The 15,401-nt window shown below is 36.5% G+C and overlaps 1 protein-coding gene across 2 annotated transcripts in view; it reads left to right on the plus strand.

Annotated features, from left to right (window-relative positions):
- The window catches only part of LOC149792605 (solute carrier family 41 member 1-like), a 59,858-nt gene that overhangs the window by 14,894 nt on the left and 29,563 nt on the right, over window positions 1-15,401 (plus strand). For both annotated transcript variants that reach the window (XM_089971233.1, XM_089971234.1), the window contains exons 6-7: window positions 2,750-2,894; window positions 10,975-11,124. In XM_089971233.1, the coding sequence (XP_089827359.1) occupies window positions 2,750-2,894; window positions 10,975-11,124 (295 nt within the window). The remainder of the gene's footprint in view (window positions 1-2,749; window positions 2,895-10,974; window positions 11,125-15,401) is intronic.

A 15,401-nucleotide genomic window follows, 5' to 3' on the forward strand; every position in this document is an offset into this window, starting at 1 on the left:
TATCGTCATGTATTGATCCATTTTCTAAAGTGTTGTGCCATATTTTGGTTGTAAACTGTATATACTATATATATCAATAGTTCCCAACCTTTTTGAGTATGAGGACCACTTATTAACTAACAAAAATTTGGAACTCCACATGCTGTTAGGTATACTTTTAGGCTCTCTTAATTGAGAAAAGATATACCCTTTGGAATAACCACATGGCCCTTTGGAATAGCATTATTGATATTAGCAAATGTTCTGATTTTCTTGATTTATGCCCATTTCTAATTTATCCATTTTAAGTTTTCTTTTGCATATTTGTGTATACATGAATTGCAAGATTACTGTTTCCTACTTACTCAATCAGGCAAGAGGGGCGATGACATCTAAGACCTTTAGACACATCTCTAGTTTTGACACTATAGAATGATAAATACTTTAACTCTGAACATTATGACCGTAGTTTTGGTGCTCTCCCTCTGCGCTGCTAGATCTGACATTTACAAGTGCATGTTCAACAAATAAACCCAGGGAGATATTTTGTAATAAACACAAGCTACATATTTTTTTAAGAATAATTAAGAAAGACCCTGAAATCTTTCATAGGCTTTGTTGGATATTTTGCTAATCAAACTGTCTGGAGTATCAGAGGAAATATTTCCATTGTATGACTGAGACCTGAACCATGGTCCATATTTGCAAAACTGCAAAAGCACAATGCTGAAACATAAGTTCACAAGTACCATATGAAATACAATACAGCACTCCCTCTTTATAATGCTGTCAGTGGAAGCCATGGAGTTTTTGCAGCTGATTGTGGGACTGGCAATATAATTCAGTACTCCCACTTTATATGCTGTCATTGTGAGCCATGGAGTTTTCCCACCTGATTGTGGAACTGCCAGTATAATACAGTACTCCCACTTTATAATGCTTTCAGTGGGAGTCATAGAGTTGTCACACCTGGTTGTAGGACTGCCAATATAATTCAGTACTCCCACTTTATAATGGAAGAAAATTAAAACCTCTTTGTCAGTGGCACCAGAAAACTTGTAATCAATATGTTCAGATTTAAAGAAATTGAAGAAATCAGAAAATTATCACAAGCTAACTCAAAAGAGAAAGTATGATCGTTAACATGGTACATGAAATACCCCAAAATTAAACAATACGGTACAGATCAAAGATTATTTTTCTTCAGGCACTGTTAAATCGGAGCATTTACACCTCATTCAAGCTTTAACAGATCACGGAGAGATATGGTATAATAAGAGATATTTAATTTCCATGCCTAACACAGTATCAGTGCCAGTTGGAGTGAATGTTTATTTTTTGTCTGACTGATGAAAACAAGCCAGTACCAGTCAGTCAAAATATATATTTCATATGTTAGGGAAGATTGTCAAAACCACCTGAGAGACTGAACTTGACAAGAACTTGCTTAGAAATATGCTCACCAGATCACATTTCATTTTAAATGTTAACATATTCAGGAGGGTAGATGTAATGTTATCCTTATCTATTTCACTTAAATATCACTCAGAAGTTCTTGGCAGTAAAGGTAAAAAGACATTCCACACTGTATTAGACCCAGTATTCACTAATAGCTGGTTTATGTTATGCCTTCACTAGGGTTTCAGTTCTATGAGAGAAAATCTTTTCTTATTCACAACTGTACTGAAGTATTGTAATTAATGAATAGTATAGATCGCCTACTGGAGTTATACTTAAATAACAAATAACATTACCTATCTAGCTATATAATCACAGAAATTTGTGTAAATGTATTATAAGAGCACAGTAAAGTCCTTGTTCAAAAATATTTTTTCCCACAAATTCATAAAATTTAAAATCCGTATTTTCCATTTTTAATTATCAAAATTCCTCACATTATGATTGAGATTGTGTTTTTAATATTTCAGAAAATGCATACCGTTATCAACCTTTCAGTTGAAAATGAACACTTTTGACTCTTTTAAAGACAAAATTCTTCAAACTAACCACCCTTCTTACCTTTAGGTTAGATACTGTCAAAGTTTTATAACTTTTAGCTCTGTGGGCCCTACGATACAGAGTCGGTCAGATGTGCTCCTATGCATGTTTTGAGAGGTGATTAATAGAGACTGTAGCCTCAGTGGATATTGTGCCAGACTTGTGACCAAAAAGGTGTGGGTTTAAATCTAACCATTGGATCAACCTGCTTTGGCTACAGTGATTGTGTGGTTTGGATTTCTAATGCAGCTTTAAACAAATTTCGTCATATTGCTACGAAGTCTTCAGTGTGGCAGTTTATAGTGATATCTAGCACTGGGGCATCGTGTCACATACATGTAGCATCATGTCCCACCCAGTCACATCCTGACACCAGGCCAACCAGTCCTAACACTAAACTCTTATTGCTAAGCGCCAATCAACGCAGCTGCTAGTACCGTTGTTAAAAGTCTTTTTGTATGACTCAGCTGGGGTTTGAACCCACAACCTCCTGCATCCAAGATGGACGCTCCAACTATTTAGGCTACTGGAGTGGTCATTGGCCACTATAATCTGTCAAAGGGCATGGGACTTTATGTCCAGTTGCCTTTTCTAATCAAGCCAAACTATTGCTTAAATAGTTTTGAGGATTTTCGGCCAGGGCCAGCATACTCTTGTTCAGTATTGTTCCACTTGAGTTACCTGAAAAACATGTACAGCATCATCTGTAACATTATGGAGCAGTATGCACAAAATTGAACTCATTTTTAACTAAGGAAATGTTTAATTGCAGGCACAAGCCATAGTGGTTGGTTTTCTAGCTTCTCTAGTTGCCATGATAATGGATTGGGTACCTGAAGGAAAATGGGATGTTCAGCATGGTTTGCTTTTGTGTGCAAGCAGCATGTCCACAGCATCCTTGGCAAGCTTTATTCTTGGTGAGTATCATAAATACTTTATGTGTAAAGTATGTCTAAATAGATAAGGCTATTTAATAATTCATCAGATGCTATAGTATTTATCTTAAGAAGTGTGATCTACATTTCCTTGGCAAGCTTTATTCTTGGTGAGTATCATAAATACTTTATGTGTAAAATGTGACTAAATAGATAAGGCTATTTAATAATTCACCATATACTACAGTATTTATCTTAAGAAGTGTGATCTACATCATCTTGGCAAGCTTTATTCTTGGTGAGTATCATAAATACTTTATGTGTAAAGTATGTCTAAATAAATAAGGCTATTTAATAATTCACCAGATACTATAGTATTTATCTTAAGAAGTGTGATCTACATTTCCTTGGCAAGCTTTATCCTTGGTGAGTATCATAAATACTTTATGTGTAAAGTATGTCTAAACAGATAAGGCTATTTAATAATTCATCAGATACTATAGTATTTATCTTAAGAAGTGTGATCTACATTTAATATGCATTCATTAGCAGTTCTCTTTAATAAATATACCACTTCAAATCGGGTGTCTTCTATATATAGATGAACACGAGCAAATGTTTGTTTATTATAGCATGTTTTATATTTACTTGTTTAGTTCATATTCAGGGCATACATGTAATATCTGATATTTGTATGTTTGGACTTGTAAATTATTTACAAATAGATCAGTCGCTCTAATGTTTTGAATGAATTCATAGGTTTATGTAGACACTCATATTTTGTTAGGCTTAACAGACATTGTGGCAGCTATATGCTCCAAACTTTAATTTCCACTCTGGGGGCCCCGAGCAGCAGAGTGGCCAAAAGCGCTCACCATTAGAGATCACTGCCATTTCACCAATGTCTGTATGGGATTGAGATTTCGGGTTCTGTCAATGTGGGTATGTGAGAAAGCTTACCAGTAGCTTCTTGTGGGTCGGTGGTTCTTTCTGGGGTTTTCCCAGGTTCTTCCTTCACCATTTATACTGTCCGCCATTTATAGCCTATTTTGTGCTGAAAAATGGCGTTAAACCCTACAACAACTTTCCCCTCTACAGTTCACTACATGTGTGAAATTCCTTTTCACAAGGCTACAGTTGTTAGTTGCCCAGGTGAGCAGTGACAGGCTCACTTTGGCCTGTTATCTGTTTGTCCATCCATCATCCATGCTTTTGTTTTCAGGATGAAACTCCAAATCCACAGATAAAATCTTCGTACACAGATTAGTGGTGTAAATGGGGTTTTTGCTGTTCACATTTCTGCAGCATCAATTTTTAATGTTTTCATCAATTTATACATTTATCCATCCATCCATCTATCATTTGCACTTTTTGTTTCTAGAGCTTAACTCCAAAACTGTTCAAAGCTATATCACTGTGAACTTGTATGCATATTAGACTAATGGTCCAGATGTGCCTATTTCTGTTAAAAGTTCTTAATTTTCAATATTTGTAATGTTATGTGCCTATTTGTCCATCAATCCATCCGTTCCACATTTAACACTCCTTGGCAAAACTCTGAAACCATTTAACATATCCCTGAAGTTTGGTACACATATTAGACTTAATTCATAGATATGTAGTTTGCTATTCCTCAGTTTCAGAATTTTTACTGTTGTCATCCATTTATTTGTTAATCGATCTATTCACCATTGATACTTTTGTTTCAGGAGCCAAACTCATCATTCTTATCACTTAACTCTACACTTGATGAATTTGAACTTCCTATATATGAAATCTGTAAAAATTCTTCTTTCTCTTAGCAGACATTTCGGCATGGTGAGGCATATAGTTGTTTCTTTTTTGTTTTTAGTTTAAATTAGAAAACTGTCTGTTAGAATAAGAGGAGTTTCAAAGAAAAGACAAGTCTACCATTTTCAACTCTAATGCAAGAGTTGTACCAGGGGAGTTTATGGGATGGCCTGTTGTTTGGCATCTGTCTGTCCGTCCATCCATCCATCCATCACTACTCCCCCTAAACTACTTGAAGCATTGTAGCCATTTTGAAAGTCTTGTTACTGCTTCTCATAAACTGAATGCCATATCAACATGAGGTTTTCACTAAAAGACAAGATGCCTAGTTGGTCCTAAATGAAAATGATGCAATCTGGTGTCAAGTACAGCTTCCATGGCAGCCAGTTTAGAAATCTTGATATCACTACTCCTGCTGGCTATAAGCCATATTGGCATAGGATTTTTGTCAGAAGAAAACTTATGATGCCATGTTGGTTCTGAATGAAAAGTGGTGCCAGTCTGACTTAAAAGACATCAAACATAGGGACCATTTTAAAAAACTTGGTATTGCTGCTACTAGAAGGATGGTCATATTGATGTGGGATTTTCATTGAAAGATTTCTTATATTGTCTAGTTAGTCCTAAACAAAATGGTGACATCCATTATGGCCACCATCTAGAAAATCTTGTTGTCACTGCTACTAAATGGAAAGTCATTTCCGCTTGGAAAAGACTTGTGTTTTTGGTTAGTCTGAATGAAAATGCTGCCTATCTAACATCCAATATGGCCACTGTGGTGTCTGCCTTAAAAATCTTGCTATGGCCAAATGAAAATGCTGCTGCTATGATCTGCAGTATTGCCACGATTGTGACAGTTTCGAAAATGTTATCACTACTCCTTCTAGAATGATGTCATATCGTTTGACCAAAAGATTTCTTAAGATGTCTAGTTGGCCTTAAATGAAAATGATGCTGATTTGGCCTCCAGTCACTATTGCAGCCATCTTGAAAATCTTAGTGACATGGGATTTTTACCAGAAGGTTTCTTATGTGTTTGATTGGTTTAAACAAAAACAAAGCTGATGTGACATCCATCTTCATACTTTTGTCATTGCTACTCTTCCTGAAAGAAAGGCTATATCAACACGGAATTTTCACCAAAAGTCTTATAATTTTAAGTTATAAATATTGCCAGTCTTAACATTGATTATATTGACCCAAAAATCTGACATTTTCAAGGAGATCAGAAATGAAAATGATGCCAATCTTATCACCCTTCCTCCTGATGAATGGTCACATTGACATGGAGTTTTCACTAAATGGCTTTGAATGATGTCTGAATGGTCTTAAATGAAAGTGGTGTTCATATGGTGTTTAGTATGTACCCTACCAATGTGACCAATTTGAAACTATTGTTATTGCTCAAGAGGTTTAGATATGGTTTCAACACTTAGCATTTGAAAGGAAGAAATAGTCTTATCTTGGATTCCTGGAAATTCTTTTTGGACTGCCAGAAAATGGAAAGACTAATGAGTGCCTCTTTTCAGTACAGTGGAACCCCGCTATAATGCGATGATCGGGGTCCATAAAATCGGATCGCGTTAAAAGCGGGGTCGCGTTAATGCGGGGTTTTACAATATTTAACTTTTTTCCGAGAACATATACGTGTATACATGTACAATGATCAAAAGTCGGCTTATCATCAGATGAATATTAACTGGAATGCATTAATTAAGATGTATTCAAAATAATCGATGGCTAATATATTTATAGGTTATTACTGTACATTAAAAACATTTACTAATTTTCATTTGTTTGAACGATAATACAGATTGACTGATAATACCAGACTATCGCTATATCATGAAAAGTGTATCAACACCGTATGCTACCGTGCCATCGTGGCATGCAGTTCATCCATAATGGATGTAATTTCATTGAAAATCGTACAGATTTAAAATATTCAATAATTTTGTAATAGTCTGAATTCGTCGTGTAAAATATAGGATGAACAAAATATTGAAACCATTTACTTGCCGTCTGATATCGTACGGTCATTGCATGCAGCTATTCCCGGGTCTACATACGGTGTCTGTACAAATTTCATACCGCTAAAATTTTATCATATGCGACAACTGCAAGAATAATTAACAATCAACGCATGATTTCAGCATGCAAATAACTTTTATTTCAGATTTTGTGAACATCAAAAGAAACATGTGAAAACTGCTAAATTAATTGTTGCGCAAAGTGCAAAGTCAGTGTGGTTCCAAATTTAAATTTCATCATTTCTTGAAAAATATATCCAATGACGTTTGCTTCTTTGCCGCGAACTGTTGGGTTCTAGCAAAGTCAAGAATGTTTCTTAATTGAAGGACTTTGACGCTGTCAACATCTTGTGTTTCCAGCCACCTTAAACTTGCTTCTAAATGTACTACTGCTTCAGACACTTTTGGTGGGGGAGTTGGGGTGCCATCGTCATCGTTATCATTATCGTCACTGGTTTCAGGTTCTGATTGTGCAGCTTCATTCTTCTTGCTGACATTTGTAACAATTTCGTCATCTGATATGTGTTCGTATATAGGGCAGATGTCATCTACTGAATACCAGTTAAGGATATCATGATGACTGTGCTCGTATTTTTTGAGTGCTTTTTCTGCTAAACGTACATCGTCTTCAGTGAATCCTGTAAATTCAAGATCATCGTCACTATCATTTTGTGTCGAGGGCGTAAAAGCTGGCCCAAGACCCTTTATCCAGCATCATTCAATGCAGCGTGCAGTGATAGCATCCCAGGCTTTACCTCCAAGGTGACATACTTCTTTTAAGTTGAGTAATGCCAATGATGTGTCGACGGATGCGTTATTATCTGCTACCATTCCCTTTATCATTTCACGGCGATAATTTTGTTTAAATACGGAAATTATGCCTTGGTCAAGTGGCTGGATTTCTGACGTAGTGTTTTTCGGGAGGTACGAAACTTTGATCTTGCCATCACTGCTGACAAGATTTTCCGCTGGGGGGTGGGCAGGGCAATTATCCAGCAGGAGGAGAGCTTTTTCCTCCAGCTTGAGTTTTCGTAAATGAGCCCGAACATCTGGAACGAATGTTTTGTGAAACCAGTCGTCAAATATGGAGCTATTCATCCAAGCATTCTTGCTGTTAGTGTACTGAAATGGAAGTGCCTTCATATTTACATGATGAAAACATCTGGGAGCTTTCGATTTTCCAATCATCAGAGGTCTGACTTTGTGGCTGCCAGACTTGTTAACACAAAATAAGAGAGTCACTCTGTCCTTCCTCTTCTTGAAACCTTCTCGTTTGTGACTGTCAGTCTTGGTTGCAAGGGTGCGATCGGGTAACATTTTATAACATAAACCAGTCTCATCGCAGTTGTAAACTTGGTCGGCTGTGTAGCAACCGTCCTCCAGCAACTTTTTAAGCCCAATCGGGTAGGAATTGGCAGCCTCTTTGTCAGCGGAGCGGATTTCCCCAGACACAAGAACTTGGCTGATAGCGTGCCTTTTCTTGAATCTGTCTAGCCAGCCATTACTCGCCTTAAATTTGGAATCATCTCCATTGATACGGCGATCAAATTTCTCTGCTTGGGCTTTCAGAATTGGGCCAGAAATTGGAACAACTTCTGAGCGAGCTTGTACAAACCATTGGTACAAAGCTGAATCTAGGACATTGTCATTAGCTAACTTAACCCTTTTACGCTGTAAACCAGTTTCCTCTTCAAGAATGTTGGGTAGACTACGGAGCTTTCCTTCATCTGTTTTCCACCCTCGCAAAGTGGACTCGCTGATTCCTAGATCTCTGGCAAGCTGAGTTTGTTGTTTGCCCTTCTTTAGTTGATCTAGGGCATACAGTTTCTCTTTAGCAGAAAACGACTTGCGTTTTTGAACTTGCTTTTCCATAACAGTAAAATATTTTTTTATATAAGCAAACAACGTACACAGATAAAGCTCGATAACTAAGTAATGAAGGCCTGCAATGGTTACGAATCACTTTTTATATAAAACAAAATTAAGCTGAACGGATGTACAATTTCATACCCTTTTAATTTACAGATAATAAAGTGGATATTATTTACTTTCAACTGTTTGTTGTTTGATCACACTGCTAAGCACAGCATACATGTTGGCGGCTTTCGTCCTTTGATGTTTATTAAATTGTGCGACTCTTGTATCAACCACAGCTTTGTCTGCTGCTTGGCTGTGATTGCAGTTAAATAAGAAGCCCATGTTGGCTATTGTTTGAGCAACGACTGTATACAGATTTCATGGAAGACAATCACAAAGACGATTTACTGGCTTTACTCATGGATCCGTAATAAGTAACACTTCCGATAATGTTTACTTCGGCTTAACAATTCAAAAACCTAATGAAACCAGTTTTCTCTTCTAGAGTAGAATACGGAGCTTCACCACAACCTGTTCAAATTGATAAATTTCAGAAGCCAAGCGTTGTACACACTATTTCTCGTACGTTATATATATCGTATTATTTTAGAATTCATACACGATCACTTCTCCAAAATCACTTAAAGAACCTGGATAAATTGTTAAGTTCCGATTGTTTATTATTAAAAGTCATACGCGAATTCTTCCACCAAATTATAATAAACGTTTTACACACTATTTCTCGTACGTTAAACAAATATTTTCACGGTCCGATAAAAATACACGTAAATGAATTTCAAATTTCAGGAACCATGCCACGATCATATTATTTTAAAAGTCACAACTAATCTCATGCCCAAAATGAAGTTAATTTCTTGTTTTGTTTTTTTTACTTTTCTCCAAATTTTTTTTCTCCATGTGTGAATGAATATACGAAATTTCGGGAGCCATGCTACGACCGCGTTATATCCGAATTCGCGTTATGGCGGGGCGCGTTATGGCGGGGTTCCACTGTATGTAGATTTTTTCAGATCTGAGTCTTTTCTACCAATTTCCAGTAATTTAGTGGGGTATGGTCTGCTTGATAGGTTACTGGTGTTTCTGCATCATACATACTTGTTGTGGAAAACCAAATAGCTTGTCAAGGACAGGTAAAGGCCAGGAGAGCACAGTGGTAAGACACTTGCTACAACTTTTGCTGTCCAGGTATTGGTCCTGGTTGTAGGTTATAAAGAGTATTCAGATTTAATTTTGAGAACACATTTCACCATGATTTATTAAAAAAAGTATAAAGTTTGAACATCAACCATTATTGCTCTTTGTCATGTATTCTTGAGCTAAGGCATTTATAACATAATTTCGAACTGTCCAGTCACTTTGATTGAGTTGTATTGTACTCGTGATGAGATATGGGGTTAACTTTGTCATTTGTTTGTTGGTCAAGCAGATTTGTCATCCATCCAAATGATCAGCACTTTGGTTTATGCAAAATAACTTTATGAAGAATTGTTAGATTTCAACCAAATTTAGTTTGCAGCACTATGTTGATGAGATCCTAAAATGAGTTCATTTTAGAGCCTTCTTAATCAATATTTAGACCAGTTATTACCCCAACTGACCCATCTCCTTTCATTTGCACAGGATAACTTTACTTAGAATAGTTTGATTTCAGTAAATTTGATATGCAGCTTTATAATGACAAGTTTTCAGACGAATTCGATTTCCAACACATTTCATGACTTTTTCAGGAGTTATTACCCTTGATAGCTCATTTTCTTAACTTTGCTTTCTGCAGCAGCAAACTTTCTGAGGAATTTTAGATTTCAACCAAATTTTACATGAAACTTTATATTTATTGGACATTGAATGAGTTTAATGTCCAACATTCTTTGACATAGTTACAAGAGCTATGGCTGCATTATCACCTATCTGGCTTGGTTTTCTCAAGCATAACAATACCATAAATAGTTGGACTTAAACCAAACATTACATGTGACTTTACCTTCATATGGCCTCAGTCAGTTTTAGTTTCCCAGTATTCTGTGGTGAATTTACAGTAGTTTTATCCCAAAATTCTTGTTCTTTTAACTTATTTTCTTTTACAGCATAACTGTGCTATGAAGTGTTTGATTTCAACCAAGTTTGGCATGCAGTTTGATGACATCTTGAATGATTTTGATTTCCAGTATTCCACATCATCATTTGCAGGAGTTATGGTCATTGATTGCACATTTTCCTAACTGATTTACCACAATAACATAGGACTGTTGAATTTATAATCAATTTGGAATGCAGCTTTACTTTGATGAGACCTTGAATACGTTTTATTGCAGTATTCCATGCTATCATTAGCGTGATATATGGCCCACGATTGCTTGCTCACCCAAACTTTTATTTTTGAAACATAGTCATATTTAAACTGTTTTCCATGTTATTTGTTGCAGGTTCTGTGATGGTTGCAGTTGTGATATTGTCCAGAAAATTCAACATAAATCCTGATAATGTAGCCACCCCTATAGCTGCCAGTCTGGGTGATTTGACCACCCTGACGCTCTTATCAGGACTAGCATCTTTATTTTTCAAAGCTATTCACAGTAAGTATCTCTATTGAAACTTACACATGTTCCTATCATTTTCGCTTAGGTTATGTGGGTATTTCATTGATTAAATTTCTGCCAATATAGACAAAATGGACCCCTTACTCAAAATGTATATTGTGTTGTCTAATGCACAACACATACCTGTCTGTGACCAGCATAGACCCAGGTCTGCCATCATATTTTGTACTGGCGTGTTAAGATCTACACTGTTCAACTAAAGTAATTATTAGAATAAATTGTATTGATTTGGATCTGCATGAACTTTATGCCTAGGCATGGTAGGTTGATGCTGTTAACTTAAAGTTATTAGCAGAGCAAACTGCAAAGATCCTGATCTGCTAGCACATTATACAACATCATGTCAGGGTCTGTGTTGTTTGCTGTTCATATGAAGTATGTAGTAGAACAAGCTGCATAGACTTTGATCTGTCTACACTTTATGCGAAGGCTTGTCCTTAGAAGTTCACTTGAAGTATATAGTAGAACAAGCTGCACAGATCCTGATCTGCCTGCACAAAATGGAAAGTAATGTCAGGGTCTGTGCTGTTTGCACTTCATTTAAAGTAATTATTAGAACAGACTGTGTGGACCCCAATCTGCCTGCACTTTATGTGAAGGCATTTCATGGTTCATGCTGTTTGCTGTTATGCTGATCTCCCTGCACATTATGTGAAGGCATTTCATGGTTCATGCTGTTTGCTGTTATGCTGATCTCCCTGCACATTATGTGAAGGCATTTCATGGTTCATGCTGTTTGCTGTTATCCTGATCTCCCTGCACATTATATGAAGGCATTTCAGGGTCTGTGCTGTTTGCTGTTATGCTGATCTGCCAGTACATTATGCAAAAAACATGTCAGAGTCAGTGCTGCTATACCCATGAAAAAATGTTTATAAATACTAGCAAAAATCAGTGTAATCTGTCTTTCTGATTTATGTTTTTTTGTCTCTTTAAAAATGCTGTATTGAGTGGAGCAGTTTATAGAAAGTTTTACTCTGGCATTAAGGTTATCTGATAACTTAAATGAATGTCTTGTGTCACATTAATGCAATTAAATACTACATAAACCTTGTTTGATACATGTTTTAAGTTCTGATTGTTAGGAACTCGGAACTGTTTGGCATTGTTAGTGTGTCCACCTTGGATGTGGGAGGTCGTGGGTTCGATCACAGGCTGATTCATACCAAAGACTTATAAAATTGGTACTTACAGCTGCCTTGCTGGGGGGGGGGATCTCACCAGTTATTATGTACTTTTGAGAGAGTGGCGTATGTAAGGTGAAGTTGTTTGCATTTAAAATATGCACAGTGGAGAGAATTTTGGCATACCTCTATGCTACTTTAATGTAATGTGTCTTACATTTCTTTGGGTATTATACTTTGTACTTATGGAAATTGTACATGATCTAAGCACACTGCTAACTAAAATGACTGCTCCCTTGTGCTAAATAATTAGTCTGAATAAGTCTAAAGTACACTGTCCATATCAGCTATTAAAATAGGGAAAATGCATTTTGCCAGACTTGACAATACCAGTGCAATGATTGAATTACCAAATATATAAAATGTAAAAGAAGTTATTGGCTCTTATTTATACAATTTACCTCTGAAGGTCAGGAAGTGAAAATGACCAAGTGTAGCTATCACTTATTTGAAAGGTGCACATCTGGATTAAGGCCAAGCTGTATACTCTATAACCCATATTACACCCATAAATCATACACCAAAATAAAGGGAATTAAAGGTTCTTTGAACAATACTTAAGATATACAAGGTCATTTTATAAATAGCCAGTATAACCAATGAGGAAAGCCAGGGAAATTCTTTTTCTTTAAAATTCTAACCCTATGCAAAATATGGAACAGTAGAGTGCCACCTTGGCACTCAGCATTAAGAGGTTAGTGTTAGGACTGGTCGGCCTGGTGTCTGGATAATGTGACTGGGTGGGACATCATGCTACATGTCTGCGGCATGATGCTCCAGTGCTAGACATCACTATAAACTGCCACACTGCAGACATCTTAGCGATATGACTGAAAAATTATTAAAGCTATATTAAAAATCCAAATCACACACACACTGTTTGGCATTAAAATGTGTGGATGGGAACATGTGTTCCCTAAATTGTAGTGTTCCTAAAAGTGATATGGATTTGAGAATTGAGACTTTTACCATAGTTCTGTATCACTAAGACATTTTCAAAAGTGTGGTTCATTTTGACATATAAATATGTATCAGTATAAATATATGAACAAAAACAAGTATGCCAATCATTCTTGAGATAATATTTTTGTAAAGTGAAAAATATTAGCAATATAGTTACAATATTTCAGAATATAATCTGGAAAATAAATCCCTTAAAATTAATGCCTGAAATAAATGTGGCCTGATTTTTTGTCTTTTCATGAAATTTTTCAAAGCTGTGCAGTGAAAGAGGTATTTTAACTGTAACTGTTACATATGTTAGGCAAGTTGTAAAGAGGTGCCTTTTGACACTTAGACTCTTACGCATTCAGTACTTTTTTTGTTACCATGGAAACAAAGCATTGCATATGTAGCATACCATTGAGGGTATGTGGTCATGAGCAGTTTATAAATTTAAATTACTGGGCCATAGATTACTTGTATATTTTTATTAGAAGTCTTTCCATAAGTGGTGCACAGGGGCAATTTGTAATCTTAAAATGACTCTTGTCAGACTGGGACAATATGTAATCTTGAGATGATTCTTGTCAGACTGGGTCAGTATGTAATCTTAAGATGACTTGTCAGACTGGGACAATATATAATCTTGAGAATACTCTTGTCAGACTAGGGTAGTATGTAATCTCTTGAGATGATTTTTGTCAGACTGGGGCAGTTGTATTCTTGTTGTTGTTGTAGGATTTAATGCCATTTTTCAGCACACAATAGGCAATACATGGCGGCCAGTATTAATGGTGGAGGACCAACCCCGGAAAGAACCGCTGACCCACGAGAAGCTACTGGCAAGCTTTCTCACATACCCACATTGGCTGAATCCGAGACTCGAACCCAGACAGACAGGTGAGATTGCAGTGATCCATAACGGAGAGTGCTTTAGACCACTCAGGGCCCCAGTTGTATTCTGCCCTTAAAAGTCTTGGGTAATATATAATCTTGAGATGGCTCTTTTCAGATTGGGGCAATATATAATCTTGAGATGACTCTTCAGACTGGGGCAGTGGAAATATGTGATCTTAAGATGACTCTTGTCACATTGGGAATACGTAATAATGATATGACTCTTGTCTGACTGATACAGTATGTGCTCTTGAGATGACTCTTGTCAGACTCGGAAATATGTAATAACAGGGATCGTCCTGGGCTTCGCCAATGTCGCAAATTGCGATTTTTTTTTCCTTATTGGCGACAAAAATATCCCATCTGGCGATTTTTTTGGCGACAGACTTTTTGGTTATTTAATTTGTACATACAATCATGGATTTGGACTGGATAAATTAAAAGGGAGAATGAAAGGAAGCCACAAACTTGACTAAGCAATGCATTGGAATCAGTCTGTTACACATACGATCCTTTGTTCATATTGAGAACCCCATCTTTCTAGTGCATTGTTACATCATAATCTGCTTATGCTGACATCTGGGCTGAGTACTGTATGCTGTGATACAGTCAATCATGCTACCGAACTATACCTACAACTGACCGACTTCTGAAGACGCGAATAGAACAGATACAATTAATTGAATGGCTAATCCTTCTGTTGTTTTTTCTTTTTTTTTTTTTTTACATATACCAATACAGTAGTTTTGCTGAACCTTTATAAAAAAACTGATAACCACTGAAGTACCGACTACTGCGTATAAATACAAAGCAAATGGAAAAAAATCTCAATCACAATTATATCTGTCGCCAGTGCAGCATTTTACTCATTGATCTTTTCCTTTTGCCAACAATCCGTGTTACGGCTGCAGAGACTTAAACTCCGCAACAAGAAATAGCAAAAAAAACCAGTTTTGCTTAATTAATAATAATTATTTATTTCTCAAAATACAGGAGTGAAAGAATCCCTAAATTGGGTGTGAATTTATGCATATATATATGGTCCAGTATTGCCAGGTGTTGACTCATGTAAGTTTCATTCGTGGGAATGGAGATCCTATTTTGCTTGTCGAGAAAATGTATACAGCATTCAGTGATCATTCATGGGAATTAGGAAGCAATTCACTACAAGCTTTGTGAAGATAGCCATAAGGGGTGGGGGGCTGCTGAGAGATTACTGGTGTCACCTGT

The sequence above is a fragment of the Sinohyriopsis cumingii genome, chromosome 9, assembly GCF_028554795.1.
Source record: "Sinohyriopsis cumingii isolate HCF-2022 chromosome 9, ASM2855479v2, whole genome shotgun sequence".
Lineage (NCBI taxonomy): Eukaryota > Metazoa > Mollusca > Bivalvia > Unionida > Unionidae > Sinohyriopsis > Sinohyriopsis cumingii.